Source organism: Lactuca saligna, chromosome 8 (assembly GCF_052625555.1).
Source record: "Lactuca saligna cultivar CGN05327 chromosome 8, ASM5262555v1, whole genome shotgun sequence".
Lineage (NCBI taxonomy): Eukaryota > Viridiplantae > Streptophyta > Magnoliopsida > Asterales > Asteraceae > Lactuca > Lactuca saligna.
The window spans coordinates 3,170,854-3,191,725 of NC_136424.1; the positions used below are offsets into that span (position 1 = coordinate 3,170,854).

General features: G+C 35.1%; 1 protein-coding gene across 1 annotated transcript; it reads left to right on the forward strand.

Moving 5' to 3' along the window:
• Positions 1 to 6,990: 6,990 nt before the first annotated feature.
• Positions 6,991 to 10,178, forward strand: LOC145011905 (bifunctional TH2 protein, mitochondrial-like). Its single transcript, XM_078970656.1, has 5 exons — positions 6,991 to 7,443; positions 7,530 to 7,638; positions 8,500 to 8,793; positions 8,870 to 9,290; positions 9,407 to 10,178. The coding sequence occupies exons 1-5, from the start codon at positions 7,121 to 7,123 to the stop codon at positions 10,087 to 10,089; spliced, it is 1,830 nt and encodes a 609-aa protein (XP_078826782.1). The 5' UTR covers positions 6,991 to 7,120; the 3' UTR covers positions 10,090 to 10,178.
• Positions 10,179 to 20,872: the final 10,694 nt, after the last annotated feature.

Sequence of the window (20,872 nt, forward strand, 5' to 3'; positions counted from 1 at the left end):
CAAATTAATTTATGATTAAATACTAATTAATAATATGATTTCAAAATAATATATTAATCTTATAATATATTAATAAAATCATTTTAAGTACCAATTTATTATTTCACATAATAAATTCTACTCTCTCTCTCTCTCTCCACTAGTCATCTTGTCAAGTTTCATTAGTGAAGGCAATCCAAAAGGACCATGCTACTATCAAATCAAGTATAGAACAATTATAGTTATGGGCTTAGACACCTAATCCAACAATCTCCCACTTGGATAAGTCTAATAACTATTATTGCAAGTATGACCTCAAATTTTGACTAGCAATTGTAGCTTTCAAAAGCCGATGTCGAACTCTGATCTAATCAATGACGTATCCTTTAGATAAGTGATCAAATATCCCATAGTTCTACAAGATATCTTATGGACATGAGACATGGATTATAATCATTCTTTGTCCAAGATTTGTTTCCCGATTTCCGATTCACGACGACTAACTAATTGAACAAATCAAATCAGTTCAGGCTTGACCAAAGCACTTAGGGTGTCATTACTAAATCATTGAGGGGCCCACATATATTGTTTTTATCCCATTTTGGGGTAAAAGTAATAGATAAAATTCGACTCATATGCTTTCACAATTTACTCATCAAATCACACATAACAATATGTTTTATAACATTAAGTTACTGATGCGTTTACATATTATCAATGCACAACCGACTTGTCAACAACAACTCATATGTCTCCGTTTCAAGAATATAAGATATTATTGTCTCAAAATTACTCGTGATAGGTGAGATCGATGAGGGTTACGTCGTAGTCTATCATATAGTACTCTCTTACGACCTCACTAAATGAGTCGGGAAGCGATTGAAGAACCCAGTCAATAGCTAGCTTCTCATAGACAACGACTCCCAACATTCTTAACCTATCAATGGGCAACTTCATCTTTAAGACGTGTGCGCATACTGACTTTCCTTCTTCATGTTTACTTGCCAAAAGGGCTTGAGTGAGCTTGAACTTTTCAAGCCTTCGAACTTGTGGGTTAGGGAGAACAATAAGAGGAGGTGGAGGAAGTGAAGAATGATCTCTTGTTCCTCGATCGAATCGTGGAATATCATCTTCATGTGGAAAGCTTGTTCTAAGGGATTTGGGAAGACCATAGTTAGAATAAGACATCTACAAAATGGGAGAAAATTCAAGTCAGTTGATTGAGGCCTTAATAAAACACCAAGATGAGATATTAAGGCTAGGACCCAACACAATATTCTACAACACGAAAGAGGGATGTGGTAATCCGGTTGCAGAATATTTGAAGGTAAGTGAATGACGATTCACTAATTTTCCACCATGAAAAATGAAAAAAAAAAGATTAAGTTTTAAATGTATTGAAAACTCATAGATCTTTTGAGATTCATTAAACTTTTCAATTGCATGTTTAAATCTCGATACGCCCCTCGTTTTGTGACTGGTTAGTTTTATGGATTAGATAGCTCTTTAACTTGTAAAATATAATCAACATTTGATGATTGAATAAAATTTGTTGTTTATTTATAAGTAAGGTGTTGTTATCTTGTGTCAATTGTTTGCTATTGTTTCAATTTTAATTTGCATGTTTTGACTTCTAGAATGATTACTTTATTCAAATTCTCCACAGTTGATCATATGTTGGAAGTAGGTATGAATCAAGACTATCATGAAGTTGGCTTGTAGATGTCTAAGGTGTTGGACATAGCAAGAGTTATCTCGAGTTCACTTGTATCACTTCATGGAATTTATCTCGAGTGATCGTGAGACGGTAATATCATATAAGTCTTCAAACCTAGAGATATGAGTTGTTGCCTATGAGTTGGTTATGCATTGATTTTATGAAAATGCATTAGTAACTTGAAAATGTGCCTTTGTGTATGATTCAACAAGTAGTAGAACAAGCATATGAGTTGAAGTTTATCAGTTCCTTTTAGTCCTTGGAGGATTAAAAGTGATATATGGGCCCCTCGATGATTTTTTTTGACCTATGTGTCAGGCCTGATCAGAACCAAATTGATGTGTTCAGTTTAGTTCTATGTCAAACAAATCGAAAATCGGGAAAACAAACTGTTGGACAATAAGTACGACATTGTTCCATGTATTTGTCAATCTGATATCTAGAGCAGAGGATTATATGATCACTTATCTAAAATGGCGCTTCATAGCTCAACAAAGTTTTAAGAACTACGATTGTTGGTCGGTTCCTGAAGTCATGCTTGCAACTATTGTTATTAGACTTATCCAAGTGGGAGACTATTGGATAAGGTGCCTAAGTCCATAACTATATTTGGGATATACTTGATCCGACCCGACATGGTCCATTTGTGTTGCACTTCACCATAACAATTTGGATAGTCTTTTGAGAATAGTATAGTTATGATTTGTTAATATATTATAAGTTATAATATATTATATGAAATCATATTATTTAATTAGTATTGATATAGAATTAATTTGAAACTAATTTAGTGATCAAAATGTAACTAATTAAATATGGACTCTTATATTTATATAGAGTGGGCCAATGCTTATTTAGAATGGGCTAGGCTTGCATGGAAAGTCCATGGAGCTTTAACCCATGGATCTTATGGAAATGAAAGGTCATGGGTATTAGGGTTTACATGGATATAACCCTAATCCACCACACTAAGGGGTCCTTGGCATATGAAATGGCACTAGTGTGTGTGAAAAAGAATAGTGGTCGATTTATAAGTGTGCATATTACTCTCTCTAGTTTTTCCAAGTTGTGTGGTGATTTGTGATTCCATTTAATCCATCCAAATTATTGGTGCTAGGCTCTCAAACTCCAAGCAATCAACCACAAGCAAAAAGTATGTCATTCTACTAGTTTTTATGTTACAAACACCCCATGCCATGCTAGTTAGGATGAGAACCTTGGAAAATTCTTATTTGCATGTATTTTAAAGAAAACATAGATCCAAGGTTATTAGGATTGCATGTACACCATTGGAGTGTTAGAATGCTAAAAACCCATCATGTATATCATGTTGAAATTGTTGTATCTCATTGATTGTAAATCTTTGAATCAAATCATTGGTTGATATGGAAAGCATGCCATATGATACATATGTCTTTGTTGTTCTTTGTCCCTCTTTTCTCCTATCATATATATATATATATATATATATATATATATATATATATATGGCATAGCATTATATTGTAACTGTTATTGAACTCACTAAGCGTCACCCGCTTATCCGTCTCAATGTTTAACTATTGCAGGTGATAAGGATCCAGTATAGTTATGTGCTATTTTGGAAGATGTAGAATAGTTAATATTATCACTTTTGTACTTAGTGTATAAATTCATGGGAAGTTATGTAATATATACAACTTTGTAAAAATCTTAATAGTTGGTTTGTATCCAGACTTTTGTAATTAGATCACTGATGTAAATTATAATTATGAATATGCATGTAGCAGGTTTGGAGTAATAATAATATGGTAAAATTTAGAGATGGGGTACACGTAAACTAGTTAATACAGGGTTGTGAGGCACTACTTCACTAGTATCCTTTAGGATACGAAACTAAATCCTTTACAGTATAACAAGAGTCTCCTAGAGGAAAAGTGTGGGATTTGTGTATAGATCTATACGGGACTGACAATCCCACACCTAAACTGCTAGCTACCGTTAGGCCGACAGGCATGGAGTGACAAATATCATAACTTTTGGACGACTGAAGAACGTCTTAGAGGTCACTAGGTCATATCAAGCATGGTTATATGAAACTCACAACAGTATAACTAACTCGTATGTTTACGGGATTAACATTACTTCAATGGTTTTGTTTTAATTAATAAAACTACAATGATACACTACTTTACACTATAACTGGTGGTAACCAGGCATTCATACAAGGTTTTCATACAAACACTACTATACACTATAGTTGGTGATTACCAGACGTTCATACTAAGGTTTTTAGACAAATACTACTACAGTACACTACTTTCACTACCACTGGTTGATCTACGTATTCATACAAGGTTTTTTCATACAAATACAAATAGACTACAATGTTTTCTAACACAAAGTACACCGACACAATATACAAATGCAAGGAACATACAAGATTACATTACGTTCATTATAGAAAATTTTGGATTTTCTTGAGAGACACACTAGTATTTTCAAAGTAGAAAGACAAGTTTTCCAACACTAATACATACTTATGAACTCACCAACTTAAATTTTGATACACTTTCAAAATTACTTGTATTCTCAGGGAACTGATAAGACAAGGTACACCCGCAAGATTTTGAGAAGACGGAGCTTTTTAGAGTCAAGTCTTTTATATTTTTTTATACATTTTTATGGCATACAAACTATGTATTGAACAGATGTAAATACTTTGCCTTATCAATGCAATGGTTGTGTTAGCTTTGATTCCTATTATACAATTGTTGTGATACTGTACACGACGTCCTTCGCCCCCGAACGTTTCCACCGTTCCGGTTTGGGGGTGTGATATATATATATATATATATATATATATATATATATATATATATATATATATATATATATAAGTTGAATGAGTGTATAGTTTTTTCTTCGATTAATCCAACCAATGGATGCTGTAACACTATATATATATATATATATATATATATATATATATATATATATATATATATATATATATATATATATATATATATATATATATATATATAGTGTTACAGCATCCATTGGTTGGATTAATCGAAGAAAAAACTATACTAGGGTTGTGTAAGGGCCATGCTAAGCATGGCCCACGAAGGTTTATTTGGGAAATGCTTTAGTCTGAATCTTTGAGGAAATGTGAAAATGTTGCCATTATGGGTAAGCAATTCAAAGTACGGTGCTATTATTGGCAAACAAGCAAAATGTTGCCATCATTGGTAAAGAAATAAAAGAAATGAAGTGAAATAAAGTAGAATACATTGTCTATATTGGTAAAAGAATAAAGACTAATGGTCTACTTTTATTTCCACAATATATTTACAAAATACATGTTTTATGGAATGTAATCTCAATTCCAATCCCACTGCATTCCATCAAAATCCACAAACATGACTTTGTCTACATTAATTGCAATAAATAGGAATCTAAATTTGCAACAAAGGAATCTTGAGGCAATCATAGTGTCATATCATAATATTTTTTTACCATTATCTCTTCCAAAATTGTCAGTAAATCTCCACCTGTACTCACATTCACAATACAATATGATATTTAAGTGTAGATGAATCATATATGTTACGGTAATTATGGTCCTTATCATGTTGGTCATTAATGGGCTATAAGTGATTAATTGTGGCGTCTTCACCGTTGATTTTTGATCCCGTACAAATAATATGGTGATTGATGATCGTAGGTCTAAGTTTAAATATACTAAAAAAGAAATTTGATACAAGTTCTAGCATAGCCAAAATTACATGAATTAATTAAGCATGTCAATTCCTTGCATTAATCATGTTTCTATGTACAAACAGTTTTGTTTCGTATATAGTTAAATATGATTATGACTTTAACATTTGGAATAATAATATTTGGCTTATATAGGTCTTTAAATCAAATGAATATGAGTTGAACACTCCTTACTAACTTAATTTTTATTTATTTGACTAAAATAAATCATGAAGAAACCTGACAAAATGGTTCATGAAGGACCGTAGGGTTGGATTGGTTGCCCCCAACGGAAAGCTTATGTTCTTCAATCTTGAGCAGAATAATTTAAGATTTGAACAATGTTATCTATAGCCTCCGTGGTCCAACCAACTCTTCGTAAAACCGCAATCCTGAAAGATACTAATAGGAAAACCCATGTGTAAAACAATGAAAATAGACAAATATATTTGTCCTAATTCAAAAAACAAGCAAACTAAAATTATTTAAAATATGTAAGGTTCAATAATTTAATGTGAGCAAACCTTTAATCAAATGAGAAACAACAATTCAGGAGGTGAGTATAGTACAATATAGCAGTAAGGAGAGACGTACACGTTTCAGTGCGGGAAACATATGGTTGTTCCAATAACAAAACTTGCAGATGCCTTCATAAGAAGATATCAATAAATTATAAATTCGTTTAGATCTGATCAACAAAATTCAACTCGTTCCTGATTCTTGTTGTAATTTATTTCATTGTTGTCAACCGAATAGATGTTCTTTATATATTTAGTTTAAATTAATAATTTTTTTGCTTGGGACTTACATACCCTGTTTGGATGTTTGGATGTTTGGATGTTGGTGTGTTTTTAGTTTGAGTAAATATCCTTTTACTTGAAAACGCCATACCAATTCAGATTTTATCTTCTTGCAACGTTTATTTAAAGTTTGATACCAGCTATAAATGGGTTTGTAGAGAAGGAAAGGTCATTGCACAAGAATCTTGCTCCAAAAATGGTTAATAATTATATATGATAAAAGATTGTGACTCTATTATAAATCGGCCTATAAAAAAAATAGATTTTTAACATAGATTTTAGGAAAGGGGCCAAAAATGGTCGTAGGTATGACCCGAAATGCCTATATGATATTTAGATCCACTCCGACAATTGTAAAAAGATGAAATAAATCTTGGAGTAGTTAGAGATAAGAGGATATTTGACATTATTTTAAAATGATTTTTGGATGTTTAACTTTTTGAAAAAGTTAAAAATGTCCAAAAGATGTTTGGTAAGTATAAAAGTTCATTTTAAACAAATTTTTGGCAAAAAAAAAAATGTTTTCAAAAATTATAAATCTTGTCTTTTTGTGACTTTATAAGTTATGCCTAATACATTTTAAAAACTTTTTTTACAAAAAAATCCTTTTTATAAAAGTAATTTTTATAAAAAAATACTGTAAAAGGACTTTTAACTTATTAAAAAAAAAAAAAAAAAAAAAAAAAATCCCAAACACACTTTTTACTCCAAAAGTCACTCTTCATTTAGATTTCCATACCCAAAATACCCAGGGATTGATTCGCTCCTTCCCTCGTGTTTGACTGTTTGTAGGCAGAGCTACTGCATTCCCATTCTGAACTCAGCTCCCTACCCTCTGCCTTTAATCAAATTATCCAAACTTCCCCAACTTCTTGTTTCTTTGATGCGCCTTTTTTCGAACAAACCCTTTTATGGTGTTCCCATCAACGCTCTACGATCTGCTTTCTTTAATAACAGAAACTATACACCATCCAACAAGAATCACAATCCCAATTTCAAACTTGTTACACAGTCATCAATGACGACAACCCTAAACCCCAACGATGAAGGCGTGGCCAAGCGTTTCTGGGTTAGGTTTAATAAAGAATCGATTCTTTCTCTCTACACTCCTTTTGTAGTTTCGCTAGCCTCTGGTAATCTCAAGCTTGATACTTTTCGCCATTACATCGCTCAAGATGTTCATTTTCTTAAATGCTTTGCCCAAGCGTAAGTTTTTCTCTTTAGAATTTTGTACTTCTGGATTTCGCCAATTTAGGTTTTCGATAATATGGATCTATGTGTGCTTCTTTTAGATATGAATTAGCCGAGGAGTATGCAGATGATGATGATGCTAAAGTTTCTATCAGTGAGCTGAGACAGAGTGTTCTTGAAGAGCTTGAAATGCATGGTTCTTTTTGCCAAGTAAGATTCTCTTGTATTTTATTATGTATAGCATTACCCTGTTCGTATGGATTTTTCTTAATGCATTTATATCTTTCTGTGAGTTTTTAATCAATATCTCAGTTCAGTAATTTTGGAATTTTATCACAGAGAAATGTGAATGCACTAGACATTTTTCTTTTGCTGCTTTAGGCCATGTAGATCAAGATTTCTGACCAGGGTATGCATTAGTATAATAGAGTTTGATCATGGGATGCACGTGAAAACAGTTTTTGTCATATAATGTGAAAACACTTTTTTACTTTTTTTTTTTTTTTTTTTTTTTTTTTTTTAATATCGATGCACTGCAAAACAGATTTTTTTTTGGCTATGCACACATTCATACCCCATAGATCATGTTGATCCGTTCCTACTTCCTGTGCATCATGAGACATTATCTTAGGTTATGTATCTTTTTTTTTTTTTTTTTTTTTCTGCATTTTCCATGTATCTCACTATGGAAGGATAAATTCAAATGCAAGAAACCTTATCTTAGGCTATGTATCTAGATGTTTGTTTTTTTTTCCTGCACCTGTATTATATCTGCCTACGGAAGACTTGAAGTGTATAGCTTGTACTATGTTACCTTGTATAGAAGTATGTGTTTCATGTGTGACACATTACAATCTTGATGTGTGTTAATTTTTTTCTTGCATTTATATCATATTTGCCTATGGACTGTAGTAAGGTCTAGGGGTGAAAACTTTGGGACTAGGCATGAAGTGTTAAGGAAATGAGGCTTTTCCCATTAAGTCCTAACTTTTTTACAAATGTGTCCTCTTTTATTTTATTTTAGTTTATGTTTAGTTAAATTTATCACACTGATATACAAAAAGGATCCAGGAATGGGGTTTTGATGTGTCTAAAGAAACAATGCCAAACTCTGCAACACTGAAGTACACTGAGTTCTTGTTGGCAACAGCCTCTGGGAAGATTGAAGGCATAAATTGTCATGCAAATCTCACCACCCCTTTTGAAAAAACAAAAGTTGCTGCATACACCATAAGTGCAATGGTCCCTTGCATGAGGCTTTATGCTTTTCTTGGAAAGGAACTTCAGTTTCTGGTTGATAATATAAATGGCAATCACCACCCATACAAGAAGTGGATCCATAATTATTCATCTGAAGCTTTTCAGGTATTTATTTTTCTTTTTCTTTCTATTGTGGCACTTTATACGATTTGTTTCATTGATGTTTTTCTTGAAAATTTAGGCAGCAGCTTGCCAGACTGAGGAGTTGCTGGACAAGTTAAGTGTTTGTTTGACTGGTGAAGAGCTTGATATCATGCAAAAACTTTATCATCAAGCAATGAAACTTGAGATGGAGTTCTTTTTGGCCCAACCTCTTGATCAGCAAACTGTAGTTCCGTTATTACAGGGGCATAATCGTAAATATCATCGTGTTACGGTTTTCTCTGATTTTGATCTGACATGCACTGTAGTTGATTCATGTGCTATTTTGGCTGAGATTGCTATGGATACAGCACCAAAGTCGGATCAAACCCAACGAGAAAGTGAAAATGAAATTACCAGGATGCCCTTAGCTGAATTGAGAAAAACATGGGAAAGATTATCGAGGGAGTACATGGAAGAATATGAACAGTGCAAGGAAAGTATGTTGGTTGATCAAAAAGGTGAAGCATCCTATTTCTTGTTAAACATAAACTATGGATTAATTGCTGTTTTCGTTTATAGTCCAACAACTTTTGTGGCTTATCATATAAGAAACTGTTGTATTTTGTCTTTGAAGTGGGAGATTTTGACTATGAGGGGCTAAAGAAGGCACTCATACAACTATCGGATTTTGAGAGAAGGGCAAATACAAGAGTGACTGAATCTGAAGTACTCAAGGGTTTGAATCTTGAAGATATTAAACATGCTGGTGAATGTCTTATACTCCAAGATGATTGCATGGATTTCTTTCAAAACATCACAAAGAAGGAAAATTTAAACGTGGATGCTCATATCCTGTCCTTTTGCTGGTGTGGCGATCTTATTAGATCTGCTTTCTCATCAAAGGGTATCAACAATCTGCAACTACATGCAAATGAGTTCATCTACAATGGCCTTTTCTCCACTGGTGAAATCATGAAAAACATGGAGTCCCCTATTGACAAGCTTCAAGCTTTTTCCAACATTCTGAAAGAACATGACCAATGTGACAAAAAGAACCTAAGCATCTACATTGGAGACTCGGTTGGTGACTTACTTTGCTTGCTAGAAGCAGACATAGGCATTGTCATCGGGTCAAATTCGTCTCTTAGAAAAATTGGGAGTCATTTTGGTGTTTCTTTTGTGCCTTTGTTCTCTGGTTTAGTCATGAAGCAGAGAGAGGTTGTTGAGGGGAGGTTTTTCAGTTGGAAGGGGGTATCAGGTGTTGTGTATACAGTGTCTAGTTGGGCTGAAATACATTCTTTCATTGTTGGTTCTTGAAATTCTACTTTAACTTTGGTAGTTTTGGATTAATGTAACAAAGATGTAATTTCTTTTCTTGCAATATGAATATGTGGATTTAAATGGAATGGAAGATGTGACCTATCAAATATTTAAAATTTGGATTGAATCTACAAGACTACGAATTTGAAGAAAAAAAAAAAAGGAACATTTTTGTAATTTACTGTAATTTTAATATTTATGTTGCCGATATTGTATAGCCAAGTAACCGGTCCAACATCACTATCAGTTGCAATAGCCGTAATCAACACCGTGACTTTCCGATGACCCTACTTATCCTGTATCCAGTGGTATAGACAAAAATAAAGGTGACACTTTTCATAATAAGTCATTATTTTCTATTTATTCAAAATTCAAATAGTTTTAATTATATTATTTCAGATTTTCATTTTGATTTTTTTATTATCGAAATACCGTGATTTATGTCATTCCCAAGGAAGCTACACCTTCACATGGCATACTTCACTTGTTCCATCAATTATTATCTTCCTCTTTCCAATAATTATCATTGTCACTTGGAATTTTTAGTAGCGATCCTTTTATGTCAATATCTTAATTAATTGGACAAATAGAAATACAACTTTAGGTTGATTCTGCAATAACCTCGCTTCAATTTTATATAAACTCTTTTTTATAAAATCCATATTTTTATATTACTGTTATTTACATACATACATACTACTATATATGGGCAAGTTTACTGAAGTCCAAAGTGAATCCCACAAACTACCTAAATTTTCAAATTTATTTAGGATAAAAATTCTAAGATCTATTTTGAAAAACGTTTATGACCTACCTTTGAAGATATCCCACATCGAACGCAGCAGAAAAACAGTTCTCTATATAATTTCTTATATAAAGCAAATGACTTTGTGTTTTTAGTCTTGAGCTGTTAAGCAAAATATGGATACAACCAACTCAAAATTTGTTTACAAACCTTGAGTTATTTGCGTCTGCTCGTAATATTGGGTTTGAGCTCAAAAAGTTATATTTCTTGAAAATTGGTTTAGAGTAAATTATACGAATAGTCCCTATGGTTTAGGGTTTAGGGTAGTTTGCATGTTTAGTCTATAACTTATTTTTTTAAAGAATAAATTACATGAATGGTCCCTATGGTTTGGGTTAATTTGTGCGTTTGGTTTCTAACTTATTTTTTTAACTCGGAAGGTCTCTACTGTTTGTTTTTGTTACGTGTTTGTTACCTAAAAAATACTATTTTTTCATTGATTTTTTAACTAATTTAAATAAACGCACCCTAACGCCACCCCCTCACCTTACCTTACCTATCTCATCATTTTTTCTAATTTAAATAATAGTTTTTTTAGTTAAGACGGAGACCAAACACATAACAAAAAAAAACAGTAGGGACCAATCGCGTAACAAAAACAAACAGAAGGTACCTTCCGAGTTAAAAAAATAAGTAAGGGACCAAGCGCGCATATTACCCCAAACCATAGAGATCATTCATGTAATATACTCTATCTTTAACTTGGAAGGTCTCTATTTGTTGTTTTTGTTACACGTTTGGTCTTTATCTTACCTAAAAAAACTATTTTGCCATTGATTCTTTAATTTATTGAAATAAACACACTTCCAAGCGCAACCCCTCACTTAATCTTACATATTTCACAATTTTTCTCTATTTAAATAATAGTCTTTTTAGGTAAGATATAGGCCAAACACGTAACAAAAACAAACAGTAGGGACCAAACGTGTAACAAAAATAAACATTAGGGACCTTCCGAGTTAAAAAAATAAGTTAGGGATTAAACACACAAATTACCCCAAACCTTAGGGACCATTTGTGTAATTTACTCATTAACGTCTCTAAGTGCATCCAAATTTATAAAGTTTGTGAATTGCTAGCATGATTTGTTTTTGGTTGAACTTGTCGGTTCAACTTTTAATAAGGTTGTAGAACTCGTTATTAGGTACCTATTCAACCGACTATCAAGTAGCGAGTACTCACGAGTATTCGGATTCGGTAATTGATTTAGAAATATTTTTAGGGAACTTATATATGTCAGAATCACAAGTTAAAATCTTATTTTGATTGAACTATATAACAAAATTAGATACATGTGTATACACAAAAACTGAAAAACATATAATGATCTCACTTCGAGAATAATTACTGAAAAGTTAAGGTATATATTTAGTAATAATCACATGTGTTTGTGTTAAATAATTAATCGTTAGGTATATTATACGTATTAATCACCGAGTTGATCGGGTTTTACAACACTGTTCAGTTTAATAAGGAGTCGATCGGGGAGTACTCGGGATTCTGTAACTCACATCGGTAAAGGGTCGAATAGCGAGTACTCGGAGGAGTAATCGGTCAACTCGACGAGTTTTACAATACTGATTTTTAAGGTATACAACTCGAACCACCACAAATATTGTTGATTGTTTTAGTTTTTTAATACTTTTACTTTTAATTTGGGAGCTACATGGTTTTTGTTCCGTTTCGACACTGCATACATACATCCATAAGTACATACACACTTATAGGCATGTAAACCAGTCTGGATCTGGACCGAAACCGAAAAACCGGATTGAATGTAATGCCTCATTTTTGCCTTAAAGTATACACAACCAACTACGTAAATAGACGTTTTTGATAAATGATTGTTTAGAATAAGTAGTCTTGACGAAAGTCGAAGAGCTTGCATATAAAGACAACCTAAACGAGAGTTGAAAATTCCGTCAATACCTATCTGTCAATATAAAAACAACCTAGAACGGATATCGTATGAGAGAGAGTTATGATTTTTATACAGACTTTAAGAGTCTAAGTGTATAAAAATATAACTTTAAAAATAAGTTGAGAATTAGCCGATGAAGTCTAAATGAAAGTTGTAAATATTGTTGATAGCTACCTGTGGATACAAAGAACGTCGAAAACGGAACTTGTATAAAGAATATATACATTTTTGAAGAAACTGAAAATCTGTGTGCGTATGGACGTGCATCACCAAGGCATGTAGCGCACAAGACAGCCTGACGTGGCCCACAAGGTTTTTACCACGTGTCACCCTCTGCCTGAAGCCACGCCAGTGCTCCCAATAAAATGTGTGACACACCTCTATGGTACGTGACACGTTTCCCCATTATAAATAGATGTCTTTGGTTTCTATCATTTCTCACACACCCTCATCACTCCAAAGTCCAAACTCTCTCATCTTTCTCCAAGATCTGAATTTTTGGGTATTTTCGGGAGTCTGAGGAACTCCACTTTAGTGGAACTCTTAGGTAGTGGGCTGGACAAATAGAAGTGCTCGGTATCGAAGCCCTGCCTACGATCGGTTTTCGCTAGGATCCTTGTAAGTTAAGATATGTTTTATATGTAACTTATATTTTTATTCATAGTAGTTGATATGGATATATAAATAAGATTCATCAGTAATCGTACTGATTGATCTACTTATGGGAGAGATGTCTAGAATAGTTATGTTGGCTTAGTTGTTGGATTTCAGAAAGGATATATCCCGAAATGATCCTACCTCCCAATTGTCCAGCTTGGCTGATCCTTATTTGATATAACTCCCGATATTCATTAGGATTGGTGAAAGATCTAGCTTTCAATAGCAGATTATCATAGGGTTTAATAAGTTATAGTATTATAGGTTAATACTTGTTAGGCACATTACCCGATAGTTGGATCGCCAGTAGGATCACTTAGATAATAGTTAATCGTCTGAGAAATTGTCCAGGTGAGTTACCTCACTATACCGTGTATTACAATACATATCCATTTATGTTAGGTTATAAGTGCTAGTAAAATAGAGCCGATAGTATAATCTCTATGTGCTCTATATTAGTGTGTTCAAAGCTAGTATAGTAGAAAGTATAACCTCTATGTACCTGTAGTAGTATAACCTAAAAGAGTAGTCCTTATGTGTTAATATGGTTATGTATGTCGGGCGAGGCCCATTATGTATGTATGTCGGGAGGGCCCTACCATATAGATTGGGTGGGACCCATTAGGTAGTTTGGATAGGGACCATTTATAGGTAGATTGGGCGGGGCCCATTATATAGTTTGGGTGAGGCTCGTTTATATGCTTAGTGGATGGGACCTAATATATGTATTGTAGCATATGGTATTTTGAGGAACTCACTGAACTTCATGCTTATCCAGTTAAATATAAATATTTTTCAGGTACTAATAAAATCTTGAGAAGGGAAAGGTTCGACACACACATTCACAACATGTTTCTACTAAATGTAATTATACTATGATATATTTGAATAGACAAAAATGAAAATTATTTGGGTTGAAAAATTAGACGTTGCAAGATGGCATCAGAGTCTTGGTTTCAGTGAACTAGATGAACACTCATGTGATTCCAGACTCAAACTAAGGATCTGAGTAATTAATAAATCTTTTCTAAAAAAATAATACAAAAAGAAAAGAATACGATGCGTACAATCAGCCAAAAGTTCATAAAGGAAAGTGTTTCCCAAAAATGTCTATATTGTTATGATTCTTGATATGTGATATGTTAGAAATGCATGCTAGTATGTATGCTAGGGATCTTTTTAGGAATTGCTTAATAGAATTGGCTGATAATTAAGATGCATTATAGCTTAGAGATTTGCTTGTTAATGGTTGCTTTGAACATATATTAGTATTAATTAGTCATTTGAAAAACTACGTTAGGTTGCATGCTTCCAAAATTACATAGTTTTAGATTTGTTGATTTGGCGCTATTGTGCAGCTCTCGTATGAGTTTAAGCGTCATAATGTTGGATCTTTCAGTCGACAAATTGTTTGATTTTTTGACGCATGCAATCGTATTATCCAATAATTAGTTAATATTTGTAGAATTTCTTACTCAACTAATAGTAGGTGAGGTTGAAATGAATCTTAGAAGGCGAGTCTAGGAAGTTTAATATATGCTTGATATGTCATATATTCGTAAGGTAGGACATTGGTAAAGATGCAAAATCCTAATGGAGTCTAGGCAGACTTTTTGTATGTGCTCATAGGATGTACACACACACACACACACACACACATATATATATATATATATATATATATATATTATATATATATATATATATATTGATGGGTTTTGGCCATATGAACATCCCTATGTGCACATACAAAACCCTAATGCTTGGATCTATGTTTCTCTAATTAAACATGCATTGTATCCAAGACTTCTAATAGTTATTCTATCATAATAACATTGAGAAATCAGAGTTAAAATTTTACCTTGAATCACTTGCTTGATCTTCTTGTCCTTGGAGCTTTAGAGTCACAATTATCACTCCTCTAATGGCTTACAAACACCAACTAGCAAGAGGATGATTTGAGAGAGTGGGGAGGGACTTAGAAATCGGCCAGGGTTCCTTTTGAGACAAGAGGTTCCGATTTCCATGACCCCTAGGGTCAGTTTATACTTGTAAGGCTCCTACGGTTTTACCGTTAAACCCTAATTGGATAACTTAGGCCCTAAGCAATCCTAATCCCCTTCATGATAAGCCTTGGACGGATGTTAGATCTATCCTAAGCCCCTAAAATCGTCCACCCCTTATCCATAAGGGATTACAGCCTAATGTACAACTATCATATACTTGACAGTTTATGCCCTTCTATTTAATTAATCTCTTTAAGTCACCAAATTAATTCCTAATTAATTTATGACTTATATTAATCAAATAACAATATTATTATTCCTTATAATATTTCTTCTCTCATTGTAAATCATCCTATCAAGTTGCTATGGTGAAGGCAACCCAAAAGGACCATGCTCAATCGGGTTAAGTACTTTCCAAATATAGTTGCAGCCTTAGACACTATTCCAACAGTCTCCCACTTGGATAAGTCTAGTAACTATATATACCGATTAGCAATCGTAGCTCTCAAAGACGCTGTCAAACTCTGATCTAATCAATTTTGTACAATCCTCTGTATAGATATCATGCTGACAATCAAATGGAACCAATTGTCTAGCATTTGGTTTCTCAATCTCAGATTTATTTTACATAGAACTTAATCGAACACATCAATTCAGTTCTGACCGGGCCCGACACATAAGTCAATCAAATCATCGAGCGGCCGATATATTGCTTTTACCCTCTTAGGATAAAAGTAACAGATAAACTTCGACTTATATGCATTTACTTATTCATTAATCAACTATACACAACAATGCGTTTTATAACATCAAGTTACTGATGCGGTTTCGCACCATCAATGTACAACCAATTAACAATTAACAAACCATATATCTAGGTTTTAAGACCATATGATATTATCGTCTTACGATCACCATTTTATCACATTCCATAAGGTGATTCCAACAAGCGTGGGTTTGTTCCAATGCTCAAAACTAGTTCATAAGCACTCATGAACGTTGCAACAAACTTTTGTTATGTCTAATACCATTTAGACAATCTACACACCAATTCATGGCCATCTTCATTCATACCTACTTCCAACATATGAACGATTGTGGACAATTTGAATAATTCGATTATTCTTAATAAACTCAATTATTCTGGAAGTCAAAACATGCAAAGTGAAACAATAGTTAAACAATTAACACAAGACAATAACATTACTCATAAATAGTACTCTTTTATTTAATCATCAAATGTTAATTACATTTATCTATCATGCGTTTCTAACACTATCTAATTTATACTAATATAATCCTTCAGCCCAATGCTCCTAGCATGTTGCAAGTGCTTAACCCTGCTCAGTCCCTTCGTAAGCGAATCTGTTGGGTTAGCTTCTGATGATATCCTCTTCACCACGAGTTGTTCTTCTTCTACACGATGTCTTATAAAATGATATTTTCTGTCGATATGTCGAGATCTACCATGATCCCTTGGTTCCTTGGTCAAGGTAACCGCTCCTTCATTATCACAGAAAATCTCCATGGGCTCCTTTATGGTAGGTACAACTCCAAGATCACCAATGAAGTTCTTTAACCATATTGCCTCTTTCGACGCTTCGCTCGCTGCGATGTACTCTGATTCGCACGTTGAATCAGCTACGGTTTCTTGTTTGGAACTTTTCCAAGTTACTGCTCCTCCATTCAGGGTAAAGACCCAGCCCGAATGCGAATGGTAGTTGTCCCTGTCGGTCTGAAATTTGGCGTCACTATACCCTCACACCTTCAAGTCATCAATCCCTCCGAGGACTAAAAACTATTCCTTGGTTCTCCGAAGGTACTTAAGCATATTCTTCACCGCAATCCAATGGGCTTTGCCAGGGTTCCCTTGATATCTACTGACCATGCTCAAAGCAAAGGCTACATCAAGGCGAGTACAGGTCATAGCATACATGATTGAGCCAACTGCGGAAGCGTATGGTACTCGGCTCATTGCTGCTATTTCAGCTTCGGTACTCGGACTTTGAGTCTTACTCAACTTGGCATTATATTGTATCAGTAATTCTCCCTTCTTCGAGTTTTTCATACTAAAACGTTTTAGTACTTTATCTAAGTAAGTGTTCCGACTAAGTCCTATTAGTCTCTTACTTCGTTCTCTCACTATCCTTATTCCCAGAATATAGGAAGCCTCTCCGAGGTCCTTCATAGCGAAGCACTTCCCGAGCGAGGACTTAATCTCCTGCAGTGTCGGGATGTCGTTTCATATGAGCAATATGTCATCGACATACAAAACAAGAAAGCTAACTATACTCCCACTGGATTTGACATATACACATGATTCATCTTCACTTCGTACAAATCCAAACTCTTTGACTTTCTCATCGAAGCAAAGATTCCATCTACGAGACACTTGCTTAAGTCCATAAATGGACTTCTCAAGCTTACACACTCTATTTGGATGCTTCGGATCAACAAAACCCTCTGGCTGAGCCATGTAAACATCCTCAGCCAACTTTCCATTAAGGAAAGCGGTTTTGACATCCATTTGCCAAATCTCATAATCATGAAATGCGGCAATTGCTAGCATCACTCTAATAGACTTTATCTTCGCAACTGGTGAGAAGGTCTCATCATAGTCAACTCCGGGAGTTTGAGTAAAGCCCTTCGCAACCAATCACGCCTTATATGTGTGTACGTTTCCATCCACATCGGTCTTCTTCTTGAAGATCCATTCACACCCAACGGTCTTACATCCGGGCACATTATCAACCAAATTCTAAACTTGGTTGTCATTCATGGATTAGATCTCACTGTCCATTGCCTCTTTCCATTTTGCAGACTCCGGGCCTGCCATGGCTTCCTTAAAGCTATTAGTTTCATCTAGATTTATTAGTGTATCATCACTAATATACGTGTCCCCTTCAGTAGTAATATGAAAACCATACAACTGGGGTTGAACTCTAACTCTTTCGGAACGTATAAGAGGTAAGGACTGGTCAATAGGTACAACCGGAGTTTCCTCCTCGGGTTGATTGCCATCGGTAGAGGTTCCTTCATCAATCGATTCTTGAATCTCTTCAAGCTCGATTTGCCTCCCACTGTCTCCTTGGCTTATGATTTCTCGCTCTCGGAAAACCCCTCTCCTCACAACGAAGACAACATTGTCACTCGGTCTATAGAAGAGATATCCAAAGAATTTCTACGGGTAGCCGATGAAAATACATCGCTCACTACGAGGTTTGAGCTTGTCGTGAGAATCTCATCTTACGAAAGCCTCGCAACCCCAAACCTTGATATGTGCTAATGATGGAGCTTTCCCTGTCCACATCTCGTGAGGTGTTTTGGCAACCTTCTTAGTAGGGACTTGGTTAAGGATATGGGCGGTAGTCTCTAAGGCATACCCCCAGAATGAGATAGATAGTGAAGCATGACTCATCATAGAACGAACCATGTCTAACAAGGTTCGATTACGCCTTTCTGCGACACCATTCAACTGTGGTGTCCTAGGTGGCATCAATTGTGAAACTATTCCGCATTCTCTGAGATAGTTGTGGAATTCAAGACTTAGGTACTCTCCTCCTCGATCAGATCAAAGCATCTTGATTCTCCTGCCGAATTGATTCTCCACTTCATTTTTGAACTCTTTGAACTTTTCAAACGATTCCGACTTTTGCTTGATTAAGTAAATATACCCATATCTACTATAGTCATCGGTAAAAGTCACATAGAAGCGGTTCCCATCCTTTGTGGTTGATCTAAAGGGTCCACATACATCGGTATGTATGAGGTCCAATAAACCCTCACCCCTTTCACATGTGCTAGTGAAGGGTGACTTGGTCATCTTTCCAAGTAAACAAGATTCGCATGCGTCATCTTCCCTAAGGTCGAATGACTCCAACACTCCATCCTTTTGGAGTTGGGCTATGCGCTTCTTGTTGACATGTCCAAGACGACAATGCCATAAGGATGCTCTATCCATACTATTAGAAGAATCCATGCATATAACATCATTTCCTAGGTTATCTACAATCATAACAGTTTCATAAATTCCATTACATGGCATTGCTTCAAAATATAAGACACCATTTAGATAAGCATAAATTGAACCATTCTCATTATTAAAAGAAAATCTAAATCCTTGTCTAAACAAACCATGAAACGAAATGATGTTTCTTGCCATTTCTGGCAAGTAGCAACAATTATTCAAATCTAAACATAATCCATTACTAAGCAATAAAGAATACACTCCAATCTTGGTCACAGGCGATGATCTTCTGTTCCCCATGATTAGATTTATTCTTCCACGCTCCACATCCCTATTTCTTAGAACAAATGTGGTAACCACACCCGGTATTGAGGACCCAAGAAATAGCATGAGATGAATCATTAGATTTACTTGTGTAAATACTTGCGAAAGAGAGCTTGATCTTTCCTTACTTGATGGCTTGCAGGTATTCTAGGTAGCTTATCTTCCAATGCCCTATTCAGTGGCAATGGTGGCACTCTGCCTCCTGTGGGTTAGAGTTGGGCTTAGTAGGATCAATTTTGGTCCCACTAGACGAGGAACCATCTCGGGACTTTCCCTTGCGATGGCTCTTAGACGGAGCGTTCCTCTTCTTGCCCCTTCCCTGCCCAATAGCCAAAACAGGAGCAACGGGTGGATTGGGAGTTGGTGCAACAGACTTGTCCTTGAGGTTGCTCTCAGCAACCCTTAGGAGACCTTGGAGTTTACTTAGGGTGACCTCTTCCTTGTTCATGTGGTAGGTCATCCTAAATTGGTTGTAACACGGAGGCAAGGAGTGAAGCACCATGTCGATCGCTAAGTCTTCCCCAAAGTCAACATTCAACTTGCGAAGACGATCGACATACCTTTGCATCTTTTGCAGGTGCACGGTTAGAGATTCACCATGACCCATTTTAGCGGAGATCATGTTAGTGAAGATCTCGTAACGTTCTTGCCTCGCGTTTTGGTGGTATCTCTCCAACAAGTCTTGGTGCATTTCGTACGGATACATGTCCTCGTAGGACTTTTGGAATTCGGAGTTCATAGTGGCTATCATGATGCAATGAACCTTCGTTGCATCACGCTCATGAGTTTCAAAAGCGGTGATTTCAGCCGGAGTAGCGATTTCAGGATTGATCTTCTCGAGCTTGTCATCGAGGACATACTCCTTGTCCTCGTGGCGAGCAATCGTGCAAATGTATCTTATCTATTCGCTAAAGTTCGTTCCATCGAAAGTCACCTTTTGGCAAAGGCTCATCAATGTGAACGAGCTAGCAGCAACGTTGTTCGCGTTCGACATCTACAAATAGAAAGGACAAAGAGAGATTAGAATTTAGATCCCTAATTATCACCCAGTAAGAAAATTAGGGCTAGGATCCAACAACAATATTTACATATTAGAAAAG

Coding starts and splice junctions, on each gene's coding strand:
- LOC145011905 (XM_078970656.1), top strand. CDS start 7,121: ATGCGCCTTTTTTCGAACAAACCCTTTTATGGTGTTCCCATCAACGCT. Junction 7,639..8,499: donor TGCATGGTTCTTTTTGCCAA/GTAAGATTCTCT, acceptor AAAAGGATCCAG/GAATGGGGTTTTGATGTGTC. Junction 8,794..8,869: donor ATTCATCTGAAGCTTTTCAG/GTATTTATTTTT, acceptor TTGAAAATTTAG/GCAGCAGCTTGCCAGACTGA.